Here is a 16,742-nt window from a genome sequence, read left to right as displayed (position 1 = left end):
TATAAGTGAACTTTGTCCAAAGTAGCATATGACCCATGTATCTGATCACTTGAGTTCCCTCTGCTCCTCTTCAACCCTACCCTAGTTTGCATTGGTGTTAGACAAAGCAGACGAGACCTTCAAATGAACCATCTGTTCCCAGGTTAGAAGGGGGTGCGTAGTGGTATACCATCCTTGAAGGCTGAATGCAAACATTCCCATTAAATGCAATGTAAAGTAGTGCAGACACCCTACAGAAGTTAGCAGAGAGGAAAGGAGCAGGTAAAATGGGAAGACATTTTCACAGGACTTGTAGTACAGGCACACACCACCCAGTATTGCACTGTACCACTAACATCATGGAGAGAACCTGATTTGCCTTGAAGTTCCTTTAGGCTTCTCCAGAGGATACAAAGTCCAGTATTACCCGAGTGTGCACTCAGTTTCTTCCAGCCAAGCTAGTTTTGTTGTGCTCATTCCATTCCTCCATCCCCTTTTACTTGCCAGTAATGCTGCTTTGCTCTGAGTGTTTTCTGCCCTCCTCAATGCTGCCCTCAAGCTTTCCATGACAACTGAACTCTTCATGTTTATGTTCTGACTCCATTGCTTTCTGCCTGGAGCTGATATGCACAACTATACCTCTTTGGCCTTTATGAGAAAAGAAGTCTCCCTATCTGTGAAATAGAACCAGTTGTGTCCTGCCATCTCCACTCCGGGCCTTTATAACTCCTTCCTTTGGCAGACACAACTTGCCTCTCCTATCTAAGAAATCTCATATAGTCTTGACATGTGAGTTGGAATAAATGTCTTGCAGAGCTGATTTCAGGATTAGCAGCGGCTTTAGAATTCAGTATCATTTCAATAACCTTGCAGGGTCCTAGAGCCCAGACTCCAGCCCAAGCCTCTACACTGCAGTTAAAGAGTTCCTTAGTCTGAGCCGCGTGAGCCCAAGTCAGCTGACCCAGGCCAGTCACAGGTTTTTAATTGCTATGTAGACATACTCTTAAAGACCCAGAAAATAGCATGCTAAAACTGTACCTACCAAACTGGATAGAATTTCACCAGGCTTAAGTTACAAAGGGGTCTGCTCAGATTCAACACAGGCTAGTCTCTCAATTCTCCAAATGGGAGTTATGGTGCATTTGGGTTAGTTTTCCTTTGAGGCAAGACAAAGTATTAAGAAAATGCATAGTTGTGAACAATGACATACTCATGTGAGGTCCAGCTGAAAAAGAGCTGGGAGTCAAAGTTCATAGTCAGGTGCATGCTGTAGAATTAGGCTTGGCAGAATTCAGTTTTTATTTGTTTACCATTTCGACAGATAATATCAATGTTTATTTTTAAGTGTTTTTTTCCTATTTTCACATATTTAAATGTTCACAATTGCGGGAAATTATAGTGCGTCAGACCATCGGGGGTTCAGACAATAATTATTTAATGACAGCGGACACACAGATATAAAAAGTGAAAGCTTTATAACCATTGAAACTCAAATTGTCAATGTCACATGTCAAAATATACAAAGTAAATATCCTTAAAATAAACTCTCATGAGTTGGCAAGCAGCATTTTTCTTACTTTGTCTATCTGTAAATGTCAGTTATTATTGATGGAAGTATTTTTTCATCAGTTTGTGTGTGCAGTGAAATTGACATTTACTGATAAAAATCTAATCCTTCCAACTGTATAATGCTGCCAGTAGTTGACAGATTCATGTTCCAGCTTTATATATATGAGTAATTTTACTCACATGATAACTCTGTGGAACAAAGACATTGCCCATCTACCTGAGTAGCTGCAGGGGGAGGTTTGCCCCACCTTTTCCATTCATATTTGTACCATAGTCCTGAGCCACACAGTACTTCTGGAAAGAACTCTATGACATCACAATCCTGCTACTCCATGTGTTACACATTTTTCATTTTCTCCTCACCTTGCATCTTTGCCATATGTTTTAACATCAGGGAAGAAAATTGCATCCTAGCTACCTGTAAAGGTAAAACGTGAGAGAAGCCTACAATATCTATCCTGAATGAGTTGCCAAGAGACAGCACTGCCAGCAGGTGTCGTTGATGTTTTTTTCATCTAATGATATTTTTTTCCCTTTTCTCTTTTAGTGTGGCAAAGGTGCTGAAAACTTCGACAAATTCTTTACTCGAGGACAACCAGTGTTAACACCGCCTGATCAGCTGGTCATTTCTAATATAGACCAAACAGATTTTGAAGGGTTCTCCTATGTCAACCCACAGTTTGTACACCCGAGCTTACTAAGTGTAGTATGAAGCTAATAGACATGAACAAATCATGCAGTGGAAAATGGACCTTTGCCCTAGAATTTTTAGGCCTTTGCCTTGTTGGTTCCAGTTGGGCCTGGAAATTGTAGGGTAAAAAGTACAGGAGAAGGGGGAGGGAAAAGGACACTCATTCAGGATTTGGCTTTGCAGCAAAGAGAAGTTGTCTTAGTAGGAGCTCATGTAATACACAGTGTCCATTTATTCACACTACTGACTGTAGGGTTATTCTTATGAGGTTAGCCATTTTTGGTATATTTTTAATATATTTGCATAATTTCTATTGTCCTTTTCCACCTCCCCTCTGGCACTGGAAAAGCGTATTAGAAAGGATGAAAGAGCATCAAATAGGCTGAAAAGAAAAACAACCCACCTTAAAATGGAAAGGCTTCAGCCCATAAATGTGGATAGCATGAAATGTGAGCAGTAGGCCCTGAGGGGACTGCTCTTCCTTTTGGTCTTCCTGATGACTCCTGATGAAACAACAGCACAAGTGACTGAAAGGGAGGGGTAACTGGGGCGGGGGGCACTGTGTAAGTTTGTTCAAAGCAAGATGTTTCAAAACTATTGCTTTTAGAAAAATATGGACATGTACTAGGTTGATTTTTTTTTTTAATGAAATAATGTCAGACTCCTGTGCTTTGAGACTCAATTGCACAAAGCAGACACAAATTTAAACAGATTTTCAGTACAGGCCAGATATTTAGGACTGATGGTAACTAGCGCACAGGACAAACATTAGCTCAAGGATAAAATTGCATATTTAATAGTAATAAAAATAATAATACTTGTGTTAACTTTAATCTCCATGAGATTATTCTGTGATCCAGGGTGCCATTGTTATATTAATTTAATTTACCCCACTACTCAAGTTCATTGTTAGCCAGTTCTACTAATACCAATATTTTGCTATAAAACTTTTGTTAATGAGAGTGTGAAACAGAACTGTAACCCCTTACAACCCACTCACACGTATTCATTTAGTAGGCTGCAGAATAGGGTAGTAAAGGAGAGCAGTGTTCAGTAATTTTATGACAGTGTGGAGTTCAGAGTCACTTCCTGCTTTCCCCAACGTAACTTAGAAAAATATGAGGGTTTTTTTGTCTAAATTCCAATTTAAATATTGGTTTAAATCCCATGGAGCTGTAGAATATAAGAGCCTGAAAGAAAAAGCAGTTAAAAATTTTTATTGGTAGAAGGGAATTTAACACATTTTGCATATGCTTCATGCAATGAATTTTGCATGTTTAATAATAACCCTTAATAATAAGCAAATCTCTATTATTGACATAATCATATCAAGTATAAAGAGAATATTAAAAAAAATTATAAGACAAAATTGTGCTATGTTTGTGAAGGTTCTTGTTCTAAATGAGCATTATTATTTAGATTTAGCTAAATGTTTTATTGCTAATTTTTTTGTTTTGTTTTTTTTATTTTAGTTTATGAATATAGTCAATGGGATAGGATATACTATTTTTTGTTTAATGTAGATCTATTTTTAAACAATAATGGCTACCTGCAGGTTTTATACAAGATTCAATGAGGCTTTTATTTCACATATATTACTTGCAAAAAAGAAAATAGATTTTCTTTATTTGCAGTGATGAACACTGTAATTAATGCAGTCTTCTCTTGTAGCAATCATCTGGTTAAAATGATTGATATTTCCTCTTAGATCTTACTAGAAGATATTGATTCAAAGATCCTTAAATACTTTTGTGCATATTTTGGTTGCATTATGGCATGTAAATTGGTATAGTCGTTACCTTTTCCTTTTCCTTTTGCCTTGTTAATGTTAGCCATCTTAGACATTTTTTGCCTTCTGGATGTGCATGTCAATGCCAGAAGCATGTTGTCTCTATTGCTGCATGCAGACTGATCTAACGTTTTTTTCTCAGCATGTAAACTTACTTTCATGCAAAGTAAAATATTTCCCGTAAAATACTTATAAATTTATCAGAATCTGCAACAAAGGGTGCAATTTCTGTAACATCAGTTTTGTATTACAATAGATCATCTAAACTCTGCCAAAATGCTGTGGAAGGGCCCAATCCTGTAAACTGTTACTCATAGGACTATTCCTTACTTCCTTGAGCAGTCTCACAGATGCAGTGGAGTTATGTCTGGGTGAAATTCAGCCATGTGCAGAGGACCAGTATAAAGCTTATGTATCTCTTCTACTCTCAAAAGTTGTTGAGGGTGTCAGTGGTGCATAGTCCTCATGACTTGTGCTGATCTTCTGCACAGGAGTGGATTTCACCCACAAATAATCCCATTGCAATCGCTGGGCGCACTCTCCGAAGAAAAGGTCGACTCATGCAAGTATGAGTGTTGGGGATTGAGCTCTAAGTGAATGAGTAATCCTGGGCTACTGGTAAAATGGAACATTCTGAGATCTTAGAGAAGAATACCGCAAATGAGGAGCACCTTAAACAAACCAGAGCTCAAGCTATTGCTGAACTACAGAAACTTTCAAACAAAATTTTAAATTGTTTTAGGAATAATAATTTAAAACAAAATCTGTGTCAAAATATTAAGTTATCTGCCAAACCTGAGAATGAATTGTCTTGTTTGTATATCATATATATCTTTAAAAACATGGGTATTCAACAGAAAGGATGTGGATACCTGAAGAATTTCATGACCTGCTACATTCTAATCTACTAGCATCGAACTCCTGACACAGGATAGGGCCAGCAAGGCATCATGCCACATTTGATGGTGGATTCAGTAGATTACTTCAAAGGCTCAGATTTAGAATAAGGGGCTCTTAACGTCACAGCTGCCGATACTGATGGGAGCTGTCATTAAATGTACTCTACGGGTACGTCTACCCTGCAATAAAAAACCTCCAGCACCCAATCTCAGAGCCTGGTCAGCTGAATTGGGCACATGGTGTGCGGGGCTACAAATTGCAGTGCAGATGTTCAAGGTTGGGCTCGTACCTGGTCTCTGATACCCTCCACCCTTGCGAGGCTTCAGAGCCATGGTTGCAGCCCAAGTCCAATGATCTATACTGCAGTTTTTAGCCCCACAGCCTGAGTCCTGCGAGCCTAAGTCAGCTGACTCAGGCCAGTCATGGCTTAGCCAGTAGTCTTTTATTGCAGTATAAGTGTACCCTTGGAGTATGATGTTGGGCATTAAGTAATGGAGAGACTTTGAAAAGGAGAAAATAGAAAAGGATAGCAGAGCGCTGGAGATCTAGAGATGAGAGAAGCAGCATGGGAGACTAAATGGGACAGAGCCAAGCTGTACAGGAGATTGGTAGACAAGATATGGAACTTGTGTTTTCCTTAGGAGGTATCAGGGTGAAGTGGAGCTATGGAATGTATCAGTTTGTAGACCCACATTTTAAATGTTAAACAGTGCTGTGCCTACTGGGGGATAACATTAAAGGGCTGGTCCAGCATCCAAACCTCAAATGATTTGCTTTTGTTCATTTCCTCAAGATTTTTCATTTTTATTTCTTTAAGCACTTACATGAGCTCTGCAATTGGTTAGGTTAAAAACAGGAAGTCATCTTTGATCATGTTACCTCAAAGTTCCTGTGTGTGTGACCTCTCCTGTCGTCTTGTGTAGGTTTTTGTAATGCTCACAGAAGGGTACTGAGAACTTGCCCATCCTACAGGGATAAGGCAACATTGTGCAGAACTGTCTAAAAGTGGCTGTCTAGACAAGTTATCTTTAATTAACTACTATGCCTTACTCACGAGGTTTCATATGAGCCCTGATGTTAGGACCAGCCCTTTACACATAATTTAAAAGGCACATCCAGTGACTTCCTCGTGATTTGGAAATGCATTATAGAAAGTAAAACCCTAAGGTTACAGCAAAAGTTCCTAATGCCATTTTAATACAGCTGTTGTTTATTTATCAGATATCTATATACAGGTGTGGCTATCCAGAGAACTTTGGTTAACATGAGTAGTCATTAACATTAAAGTGACCTCATTTAATTTGAACCTTTCCCTTTGAGACAACAAAACCCCCTGATATCATGAGTTTGTAAAACTAGAATTGACATTTTGTTGCATTAAAATTTAGGTGCCAGTTTTAAGAACCTGATCTTATAAGATCCTGAATGGACTTTGCTCCCCTTGACTTCTGAAGGAGTCGAGAGTGCCCAGAACACCCACAATTAGGTAATACTGTCACTATGCTGCAGCAGTTGTAGGTGCCTGTTGGAGATAAATTGGGCTGAGGGCCGATAAATATAGAGATGTTCCAAAGAGGTTGTTAAAACCTCAATTCATGGGGAGTTTTAACTACTGAGAAAAAGCTTGGGCTTCAGGCTGCTAATCTGAAAGTTCTTGTGATTGACCATATTCCGTTTTCCCCCTTAAAAAAACCCAAACACTCTAATAAACTGCATATTTTTAAAACTAGTGGTTTTAAAAAAAAATTACAAGTAACACATCTCTATGTAATGTGTTAGAAACACTCTCCGTAGATGCAAACTCTGTCCATTTCCCAGGTTGACGCAAAAAGACAGCTGCATTAGTGAGTAAGCAGTGAAATAAATAGGGTCTGTGTGTTCCTGCCTGTAGGTGAAATCCACCCCTATGCAGAGAGCTAGCACAAACCTTGGAACCACGCAAGTCACACGTAAGGCCTCAACGAATGACTTGGTTCCTAGGCCTCCTACTGGTCCTCTGCATTGGGTGGATTTCACTCTGTGGGCAAAATCCTTCAAGTCTTTATTCACGTCCTATTGATTTCAGTGGGGTTACTTGGGTGAGGTAAGGACTGCTACATGAATACGGACTTGAAAGTCAGAGCCCATTTATCTGCACTCCATTCCTGTTGTTATCAACAGGAATTGCACATACATAAAGAGAGAACACACTCCAAACATTAAAAATGCCAACATAACCCACGTTAGAAATTCAGGGGGGGATGGGGACATTTAGCCTTCAGATATTTCATAGTCTGCAGAAATAAAATGTGATTTTTCTTTTACAACCTAAATACAGGTACACTGTCAAAACCATTTATTAGTGAATAAAGTAACCGACAGCACGTGTACACTGTGATCCTTTCAAATCCTTCCTGTCCTGCAGTGTCAATTTCATTGGAAAACAACTGAGCTCCTGTGAAACAAACAAGGGGAAAAGCCCGTCTCCTTGCAGGAAAGGTGGAATGTTAAAGGTCCAGAGTTGCAATTGCTGATAACACTTATGGATGTTGGTATTGTACTGTTGAGAATATCCCACTTCCACTTTAATTGAATTGTCTCGTTAGCAGTGACCCTCACTCTGTAAGGCAACTCCCATCTTTTCATGTACTGGATATATATATATAAACACCTGTCTACTGTATTTTCCACTCCATGCATCTGATGAAGTGTGTTTTAGCCCACGAAAGCGTATGCCCAAATAAATTTGTAAGTCTCTAAGGTTTCACAAGGACTCCCTGTTGTTTTTACTTATGGGTATGTTTCCCTTCAGTGCATGCACATGACTCCCGTTAAACTGAGCCAGAGTTATATGCAGTCACCAAAGAGAGAAGATACTCCATACTAAGCAAAGCACAACACTGGAAACACCGGTGATAAATCTTTGATATCATTAGAAAGAGTATTTGTAGTATTTGGTTTGCAATAGCTATGCTAACCTGCCAAGGAATTTCTGGAAATGTAATGTGATTTTGTTTGTTTTAGTCATTGCCATAAATTGTTGTATATGGTTTTTGTTTCTTTACAAATATCTGTGTCAAATACAGGAACTGAGTTATCTTTGTGCTGTTAGTTAGGGAGACATTTAGCTACATTAAAAAGTAAAAGACAATATATAAAAGCCAAGCCACTCTTTCCTTCAATTTCCTAACCTTAGAAACTATTTGAAATATTTAAGGGAAGTGTTATATAAAAATTGACACAATAACCATGTCTGATTTCATATCAACTAACAGCAGTGCCAGTAATGATTGGTAATTAAATAGCCTTATCATGGATGATGATCATGCACTAAAGCCCTCCTGTTCATAAGAAAATCGAGAGGGGGGGTGCTCTGGTGTTCTGAGCACAGTTCTGGGATCCATGAACATGTGTTCTGATCCCAGGTCTATCACTGACTCCCTCTGTGGCCTTGGGCAAGTTACTTAACCTCTCTGCCTCAGTTTCCCCATCTGTAAAATGGGGATAATAATACTTACGTCCTTCACCAGGTATTGAGGACTACTTAGTTAATGTTTCTAATGCACTTTTAACATGAAAAGTGTTATGTAATTGTAAGTATTATTATAATTTTTTAATACTAAATAAATCAGTTTATTCAATTCACATGGTGTTACTGGATATACCATGCTATTTATACTTTTATATAACTTTAGTAATTCTACTGAAACCATTTAAAAGAAAAAACATATCTGTTTCTTACAGGATCTGGAATACAGCTTAGCTGTTGTTAACTGAACTCATATCACAGTGTGAAGTGTTGCTTGCCAGTCGTTTAGAAGTCAGTTGCACTACCCGTTTTCCAGCTACTGAGACTTTTTCTCTGCAGTTCAAATTTTTTTCACAGAATTGATTATTGTAGAGCAAAATTCCATATGGCTAAATAAAATTGACAACCCAACTTTTCCTAGTAACGCTCAGTTATGGCTCTTAAAAGGGGAGAAGTGATCTTTTGTTTGCAACTGTCCCATCAGTGAGGATTTTGTTCAGCTGGTAACTTAACTTGTATCTGAGGGACGCTGGGCTCCTGCTTCATCTAGCTCCATGCTTAGCTACAGCACCATAGATACTTCAAATTGCAGGGAAAACAGCCCTAGAAGCTGGATTTTTCTTCTGTCTGTGATGACTGGCTAAAAATTCAGTAATGTTTATAAATCATTTTAAAGATAGAAATGGAAAAGCAATAGCAACAACACTGATCAAGTTGCAGGCCTTAGCCTGTTTCCATTGAAGCCATAGAGCTGGATCTCACTCTGGATTATCGCTGGTGTAACTTCACTCACTTATTTTTAATATCCCCTGAAGTCCAGTGACGCAAGGGCACAATCCTGCTGCTAGTAAACTCAGGACGTTTTTCTTTTGACTTCAATGGGAGTCAGAATAGGTGGTAGTTGAGATCCAAATCTGTTGCCCTTTTCTGTCAATGGGAGCAGACTGGGCCATATATTCATTTTTGATTAGACGGACCTGTCGTGAAATAGCTAATAGCAAGTTATTTTTTATTATTTATAAAAAGGTGAAAGAAACAGATTTTAAGAATAGGCTTTGTTTTTTAATCTTTATAAGCCACCATTGGTGTTTGATTTTTTTAAAATAAGAATAATTTGAATTGATAAAGTAATGAACTGTTAGGGGTTTTTTCCTGGTTGAACAATTGTGCAGAATCAGCATTATTTGCACCCCTTGAATTAGGGCTCAGTCCTGCAAGGTGCTGATCACTCTGGCTCTGATCCAGCCAATCACTTCATGTACTTTAAGCACATGAGCAATCCCACTGACCTTAGTAGAACTACTCACAGACTTATAGCTCAGAACGTGCTTCGGTGTTGTGCTGGCTCCAGGGTCACAGTGCTCCACACCTTGCAGAACCAAGCCCCTAGGCCCAATTCAGGAAACTACATAAGCATATGCATAAGTCCATCTATGCTTAATTTCAAGCAGCACGTGCTTAAGTCCCATTGAAGACTGTGGGACTTAAACACATGCTTTAGTGTTTTGCTGAATTGGGACCTTAGTGAGCATTCTTGCTGTAGTAAGGCAAAGATTTAACGCTGTAGATTTATTTCCCCAGAAAGAGTTTTGAATTTGTTCCCTTCTGTGAGTTACTAGAATGAATGTAAGAAAAATAATTCTAACAAAATGAAATGCTTTGTTGCCTCTTCTAAAAGCTTAAAAGTGCATCTCGCAATACTTGTACTTTTCGCAAGAGAATGTCTGTCTTTTATAGAATATGCCTGAAACATTTGAAACCATTGCATTTGTTGTGTTAACATTCTTTTATTTTTTTAACAAGGAATACCACCACCTTGAAATCATTAACAGTGAAGGATATCATTTTAAGACCCAAACTTTGTTTTTATAAAGATGAGAACATTATTTTCTTATTATTTAATTGCAAGATACTATAGGAAAATGTGGCGAGGCGATTCATTTATTGGAGGAATAGCTGGCAAGATCGATGTATAAATTACTGCATTGTTTTTTCTTAATTCTTTAACCTTTAGTCTTTGTTTGCATGATATGTTTTTGTTAAATATTAATTGTAGTTTGAAAGCAAGTGTGTCTGAATAAAGATACTTGATCATTGCTTTGTGTTCTTTTGTCTGGCTTACATCCGTTGGGGATCTCCAGTGACTGAATTCTTTACTGTAAAGTTAGAGGTGGACCTTAGCTCAGGTCTAGCATTTCCCCAAACTTTGCACTGCTTAGATTCAGGGATTTGGCTTAGCCAAGCTATGAAGTTCAGAGCTGAATCTGAATTTTTCACTATTAAGGGTGTCTAAATGCAGAGTTATGATGGGCTCCTCTCTAAGGGCTTTATCCCATGCCTGTTGAAGTCAATGGCCAAGTTACCATTGATTCAGTGGGGTAAGGTCAGGAGAGCATGAGGTTAAGCCCATTGCCATATTTCTGCCTAGCCATTTTAAGTAAAATAATTCTGAATAAATACTTCCTCATAAAGGATAACCAGTTACAGAATGATCAGGTTCCCTGCACATTTCTGTTGAAAGACAATTTTTGTTTGAAAATTTTAAAATCAGGCCCTGATCCTGTAAAGGGATCTATGCTAGTGGACTCCTGCACCGGGGCAGTGCCCTACTGAATTGAATGTGGCAACGCGTGCACTTGGGTGGATCCAATAATGGTATCAGGGATGAGGGGTGAAATTCTGTCCTTATGGAAGTCATTGGGAATCTTGCCATAAACTTCAGTGGGCACAGGACATCACCCTAGATATTTGAGTTCTTTAAAAAAAAATTGTAGAGCCTCATGTATTAATTTGGTTCGATATAAATAATCCACAAGTAAACCAAAAGGAAAGCACTAAGTGATGTGTATTCTAACACAGAAATCATGGCACTTTGGAAATAGTCACACACTAATTCAGCCACTCTTAACAATTAAGGAACTGAGAATTTTCCAGGGAGTGCCAGGAGCTACGGTACCACGGTGATCTGTGCTTTGGGGAAATGAAGAAGGTTTCTGGATGTGGCCAGCCAAGAGGAGGAATCTTTCAACTAACAAGTTCTACACTGACTTGCCTCCCCAAAACTGGTAGTTGCTGGCCCATTTGGAAGTCAACCTGGGGTGGGGAAGGAAGAATTGGTGTTGAAATGAGACCACAGGTAGGGAAGCGTAGAGCAAATGCTTAATGTGATAGTGATTGTTGTCCCTCTTCTACTGTCCAGTCCACAAAGAAGTTAAGAGCCTACTGCTAACAGTTAAAGGAGTAACTTCTGTAGCACAATAGCTAGAGGCCTGTGTTTTGGTGCTGAGTGTTGGATCCCTGCTTGGTGACCCATGATGGGTGTTGTCATAGAGTGGTGGTCTGGGGTTTTGTACTCCAGTGGACTCGACACTCAAAACGTGTTTCCTGTGACCCAGGAAGTATATGGGTAAGTGTGACATTTCTCCCTCTTGTGGCTAGTTCTTAGAGACAGCAAGAGCTTACTACTGCCAGCAAATAGTTATTCCTTTAACTCAAGTGGTGGAGGTCTGTTCTTTGGTACTGAAGAGCTTCTTTGGTTCTGTCCATTGAGAAATGACAGTGTAGCACAGTGGGTAAGGTCATTTACCATACAGCAGCACTACCCCATATAGGGCTGTATGAGAAGAAGCATATCTAATCTGGTGAGTTTAGGGTCAGCAGGAAGTAATAAACCCCACTAGAATTTGGTTACTGCACCAGATTCATTATGGGGCCTTTAATAATGACCAGAGCTCAGGGCCCCAGTTTTACATCTCTGAAAGAAAGAGATGCTGGAGAAGGTCTGGATAAACCTCAAACAGCTAACTCACTGGAGCTTTCTAATCTTGATATTCCTTCTCCTCCCGCCACACCCTTAAACATGTATGTGAGTGCATGGATGAAAAAGGAGAAAACCATGTAACTGAGTAGGAATGTTCAGATAGACACAGAGGAGGTGTGTAGTTACTGTATTGTGGTAAGCTTTTTAACATGATTAAGTACTGTGACGTATAATAGAGCAGTGTTTCTCAAACTGGGGTCACCGCTTGTGCAGGGAAAGCCCTGGCGGGCCGGGCCGGTTTGTTTACTTGCCTCGTCCACAGGTCTGGACGATCACGGTTCCCACTGGCCGTGGTTCACTGCTCCAGGCCAATGGGGGCTGCTGGAAGCAGTGGCTAGTACATCCCTTAGTACAGACCTGCGGATGGGGCAGGTAAACCGGCCTGGCCCGCCAGTGGCTTTCCCTACGCAAGCGGTAACTCCAGATTGAGAAACACTGTAATAGAGAATATACACATTATTCAAAAAGTGTATATGATTAAGGACATGGACTGATGGAAGAAATGCAAGGAGGATTTGCTATGGTACTTCTGGATATAGAGGAAAACTGTAGGCATACAGAAGGAACAAAAATATTTCATTTACTGGAGGTATTATATGAGCTTGGAAGACATCTCTACCTGAATGTGGCAAGCAGCTAAAGCAAGTATTTTTTATAGTGGAAATGTAAAATTGCCTACAACTTTTTGAATAACGTGTGTGTTCTCTGCTGTATGTCACAGTACTTAATTGCATACTTTATTTTCTCTGTTTCTGCCATTATATTTTATTTTAAATGTGTAACTGCATTGTATAACTCTGCATACCGTACTCGGATACCGTTTGTATAAAAGATGATGTACATACACTTGTATTCAAGTTGTGTGGTGAAAGGTATCAAATGTTCTAGGTTCATTCAGCCTGAACTTTTGTACCACTGTATTGCCCCGAATGTTCAGTAATTCAGCAGGGACAATAAAGGCAAACTGTCAGACTGTCACTTCCAAGCAGAAAAGCTCACCTGAGGTTCCTGAAGTACTAGAGCAAAGAGCACCTCAGGTTTGTCAAAACATGACAATATGTTTGAAAATATTGCTGGAGGAAAGTTCATTGCTAGGACAAATTGGGCAACGTTCAACCAAACACTGGGTTTTGTGATTTCTTTGTTTTGAAGCGTCTCCAATCTAAGGTATTTAATTATTTCCATTGAAGAGTGGAGCTGAAAGGATGCTTCAGTGATTCCATTAACATGCTTCCTCGCATTCGAGGTGTTATCACCAGAGCGAGGGAGACACTCGGAAGTTATTGCTAAGAATTGAAAAGTCTTGAGTAGGTTTTCCTAAAGGAAGCCAAGGGTTCATTTGAACTGTTCTGTTTGAGAAAGCCAGTGAAGAATTAATATGTGCTGCAGACGGCATCCCAGTTTTGTAAGTGCATGTGCAAGAGTGATGGGAAAAGCATCAAATGCAAGTAATCGCAGATTGTTAAGGAGATGAACTCTCAAAATGTACATAGGCTCTGGGTGTGCTCCCAAAGGGCAATCGTTTTGGCTATTTCCTATTCTAGAGAGCAGGTTATTTTTATATGTAAATATTTATTTAGAAGTATAAACAGGTTTACAAATTCTTGCCATGTAAATATTAGAAACAAAACAATGAGCTTTTGTTTAAAGAGATATTATACAGGATTATAGTCATCAGATCTCTCTATTTAACTGGGTATTACCATATTACAGAATGAGCATCGTTACAACACCCAGGACATGTTGTTTCTAATGATTTTCTTAAATTGAGTGAAATCTCTGATTACATAGACCAGGCATATCTATCAAATGTCAATATTTTTTTAAAAAATGCACAGATGTGCTTTTTTCCAGTATTGCCTGAGTACTGAATAAAAGTTAAGACAATAGTTAAGTATCAGTCTATCTATTTTGCTGAGTACGTAATTGGCGTGTTAATATTTCCATGGCAATGACGTCTAATGTTTTTTTTAATCATTTCTATACAGTTGGACTGTTTTTCTTTTTCCAGTGAGAGGCTACCAATAAATAGCCAAGCAGCTAATAGCAGATGAGAGATGAATTCTTTGTTTCCTCCTGTGTGGAAGCTCTAAGAGGATTTCCAAAGGATCACTTGGTAATAAATATCCAACAATTTGTGATATTTACTTACAGATTGCATCCCGATTCTCTGATGACTGGACATGTGCACCAGATAGATATACTCCACTTTCTTCATCATTGAGCTGTGTTCAATATAAGTACACATACTCGCTCTCTTAACCTGACTGGTGTGAGGTACCATGAAACGGTACCTTAAAGAAATTTTATTATGCTACAGTCTAAGGTTGTTGGTCCTCTTCTTTTCAGATCAACCCATTTCTTTGGGGTGATTTGTCCTTCTTCCAGCATGTTATATATGGACCCTTTTTTTTTTTTTGGAAGGACATCTGCAAAGATTTATATAAATTAGTTATTTGTTTTTGTTTCCTAATGACCAGACCCTATCATGGGGTGTAGGGCCAAATTCAGGATGCCTGTGCCAGTTGGGGACCATCCCAATAACACTTCCCACCGATGGTGCAACAGGTCCTGGCCAGTTCTTGCAAATACCCATTTAATTTCATTGGTATTATGATGCACAGTAACCATGAGACTGCACCCTTCCTGTTTTGCAGTATATAGCTGGTTCTGTAAATCAGGGTGTACAAGCAATTTTTGTAAAGCAGTTAAATCCCTTGCTTCAAAGTTAGCTTTCTGTGTAAAACAGTTATTCTAGAAGGTTGAGAAACATAATGCCTAACTTGAAAGTAGTGATATCATGGGAGAATGGGCCAGTTAACATTAGTTTGGGTCTCTAAATAAGTTAGAAATGTTTCTTTATTGAATAGTTGGCCAACTGTATGTATTCCATATCTCTCCCAATCTTTAAAACTCTGATTCATTATTTGGGTTAAGAGCTGGATTATTTGCACTGGGAAAAGAATTTAGTTCTATCCCAAACCCATAGGGTAGCCTGTGCTAAAGGGATGTGTATATATTTCTGGAGCATGTGATTTTTTTTGTCATTTTTCTAAAAATCCTCATGTAAAGCTATTCCATCTCTGGTGCACGTGAAGGTGCTGATTTTATTGATGCTTACTGTCAGTGACATCATAGAATGAGATGCTGTTAAACTGATGCAGCAAAGCAAGAGGAATTCTTCCTCTTTCACCCATATGGTCAGTTTCTTGTTCACTTTCAGTTGCAGCTAAGACAAGACAGGATACTTTTCTAATCTGTAAGGCGCTGATGCAACTGTGACCCTGAGATTTTTTACTTTGGAATAAAAACAAACAAAAAGTGCGGCTCATTTTAAATTTGAATGTCCATGAATGCTCGCTATGATAAATTTTTTTAAGTGAATTCTGCTGTGATGTATAATGATGCCCTACCAAACCTGTCTGCTTTCACGTCTGGAGCTCTGAGTGTAATTTAGAACCCCATCGTGCTTTCTGTGGTGTCAGAGCAGGTGCATTTCAAACACTTTCCATTTAATTTTCAGCCAGCCCACTAATGGGGATCGCATCTCTCTTTTGCTTTCAGTTCTCAGTAATGAAGTCTGTAATCCATTTTCACTCTCATCCTCAGCCTGCCTGGGATGTGAATTTGTTTTACCACATCCATGATGGAGGACCCAGTTTTGTTCCTTCCAGTGTAATCTTTCTATTCTGCCTCCTGTAACCCTTGCCTGTCCATCCATGCCTACTAGTCAAGGCTTAATCTTCCACGGCTTGGCCAGCATAGTTTTAGCCTCAAATACTAAAAAGCAATTTTGATCACATTATGATGAATGACATCTCAAAAGACCAGATCTTGCCTGCACCATTCTTAGATATTTGTTGAACCTCACACTCAGTTACTTCCTTGGGTGCTTATTATATAGCAATAGGTATGGCTGACTCTATTCTCTTTCCCACACACAGAATCCGAGGCTGTTGTCCTCTCTTCAGCCTTGATATGAGTGTGTGCAACTTCTACTGAAGGCAATATTTTAATTGAAAAATACCCTTCAGACCCCTTTCCATGGAACCTTTTGCCCAGTAAAATAATGAATTAGGGAAGCCGATTTGTGAATTCTCAGCTAGTATAAATTGGAAGTCAATGGTGGTGTGACAGGGTCCACTTACAACAGTGGCACCTCCTACTGGTTGTCATGGGGATTAGTGCACCCTCTCCTGCTGCAGACCCACCTCAGTCCAAGTACCACAGCGTCCTCTTCATCACTCAGCCCTCCGGTCATGTCACCATCTGTGTTTCCCCATTTTGGAGTTAGGTAACACTGTCTATCAGTCTAGTCCGCCTGCTACTCTGGGTCCCAACCCAGCGACCCTGTAGATAGCAGCTTCCTGCTGAGTCTCCTTAACTTTCTTCAATGCTGCTTCAATTCCCAGCACCTTTTTTTGCCCTATTCTCAGGGCATTCAACCAGCAACTCCCAGCAGCCAGCCAGGAGCTCCCTCTTACTC

General features: G+C 39.4%; 1 protein-coding gene across 4 annotated transcripts in view; it reads left to right on the top strand.

Annotated features, from left to right (window-relative positions):
- Positions 1-6,740, top strand: part of PRKCA (protein kinase C alpha) — a 315,869-nt gene extending 309,129 nt beyond the window's left edge. For all 4 annotated transcript variants that reach the window (XM_050920648.1, XM_050920649.1, XM_050920651.1 and 1 more), the window contains one exon: positions 2,096-6,740. In XM_050920648.1, the coding sequence (XP_050776605.1) occupies positions 2,096-2,260 (165 nt within the window). In that variant the 3' untranslated portion in view covers positions 2,261-6,740. The remainder of the gene's footprint in view (positions 1-2,095) is intronic.
- The last annotated feature ends 10,002 nt before the right edge of the window (positions 6,741-16,742 follow it).

The sequence above is a fragment of the Gopherus flavomarginatus genome, chromosome 12 (genome assembly GCF_025201925.1).
Source record: "Gopherus flavomarginatus isolate rGopFla2 chromosome 12, rGopFla2.mat.asm, whole genome shotgun sequence".
Classification (NCBI taxonomy): domain Eukaryota; kingdom Metazoa; phylum Chordata; order Testudines; family Testudinidae; genus Gopherus; species Gopherus flavomarginatus.
Note: the sequence above shows the minus strand (reverse complement) of the source record. Positions and strands in the feature narration are given on the sequence as shown.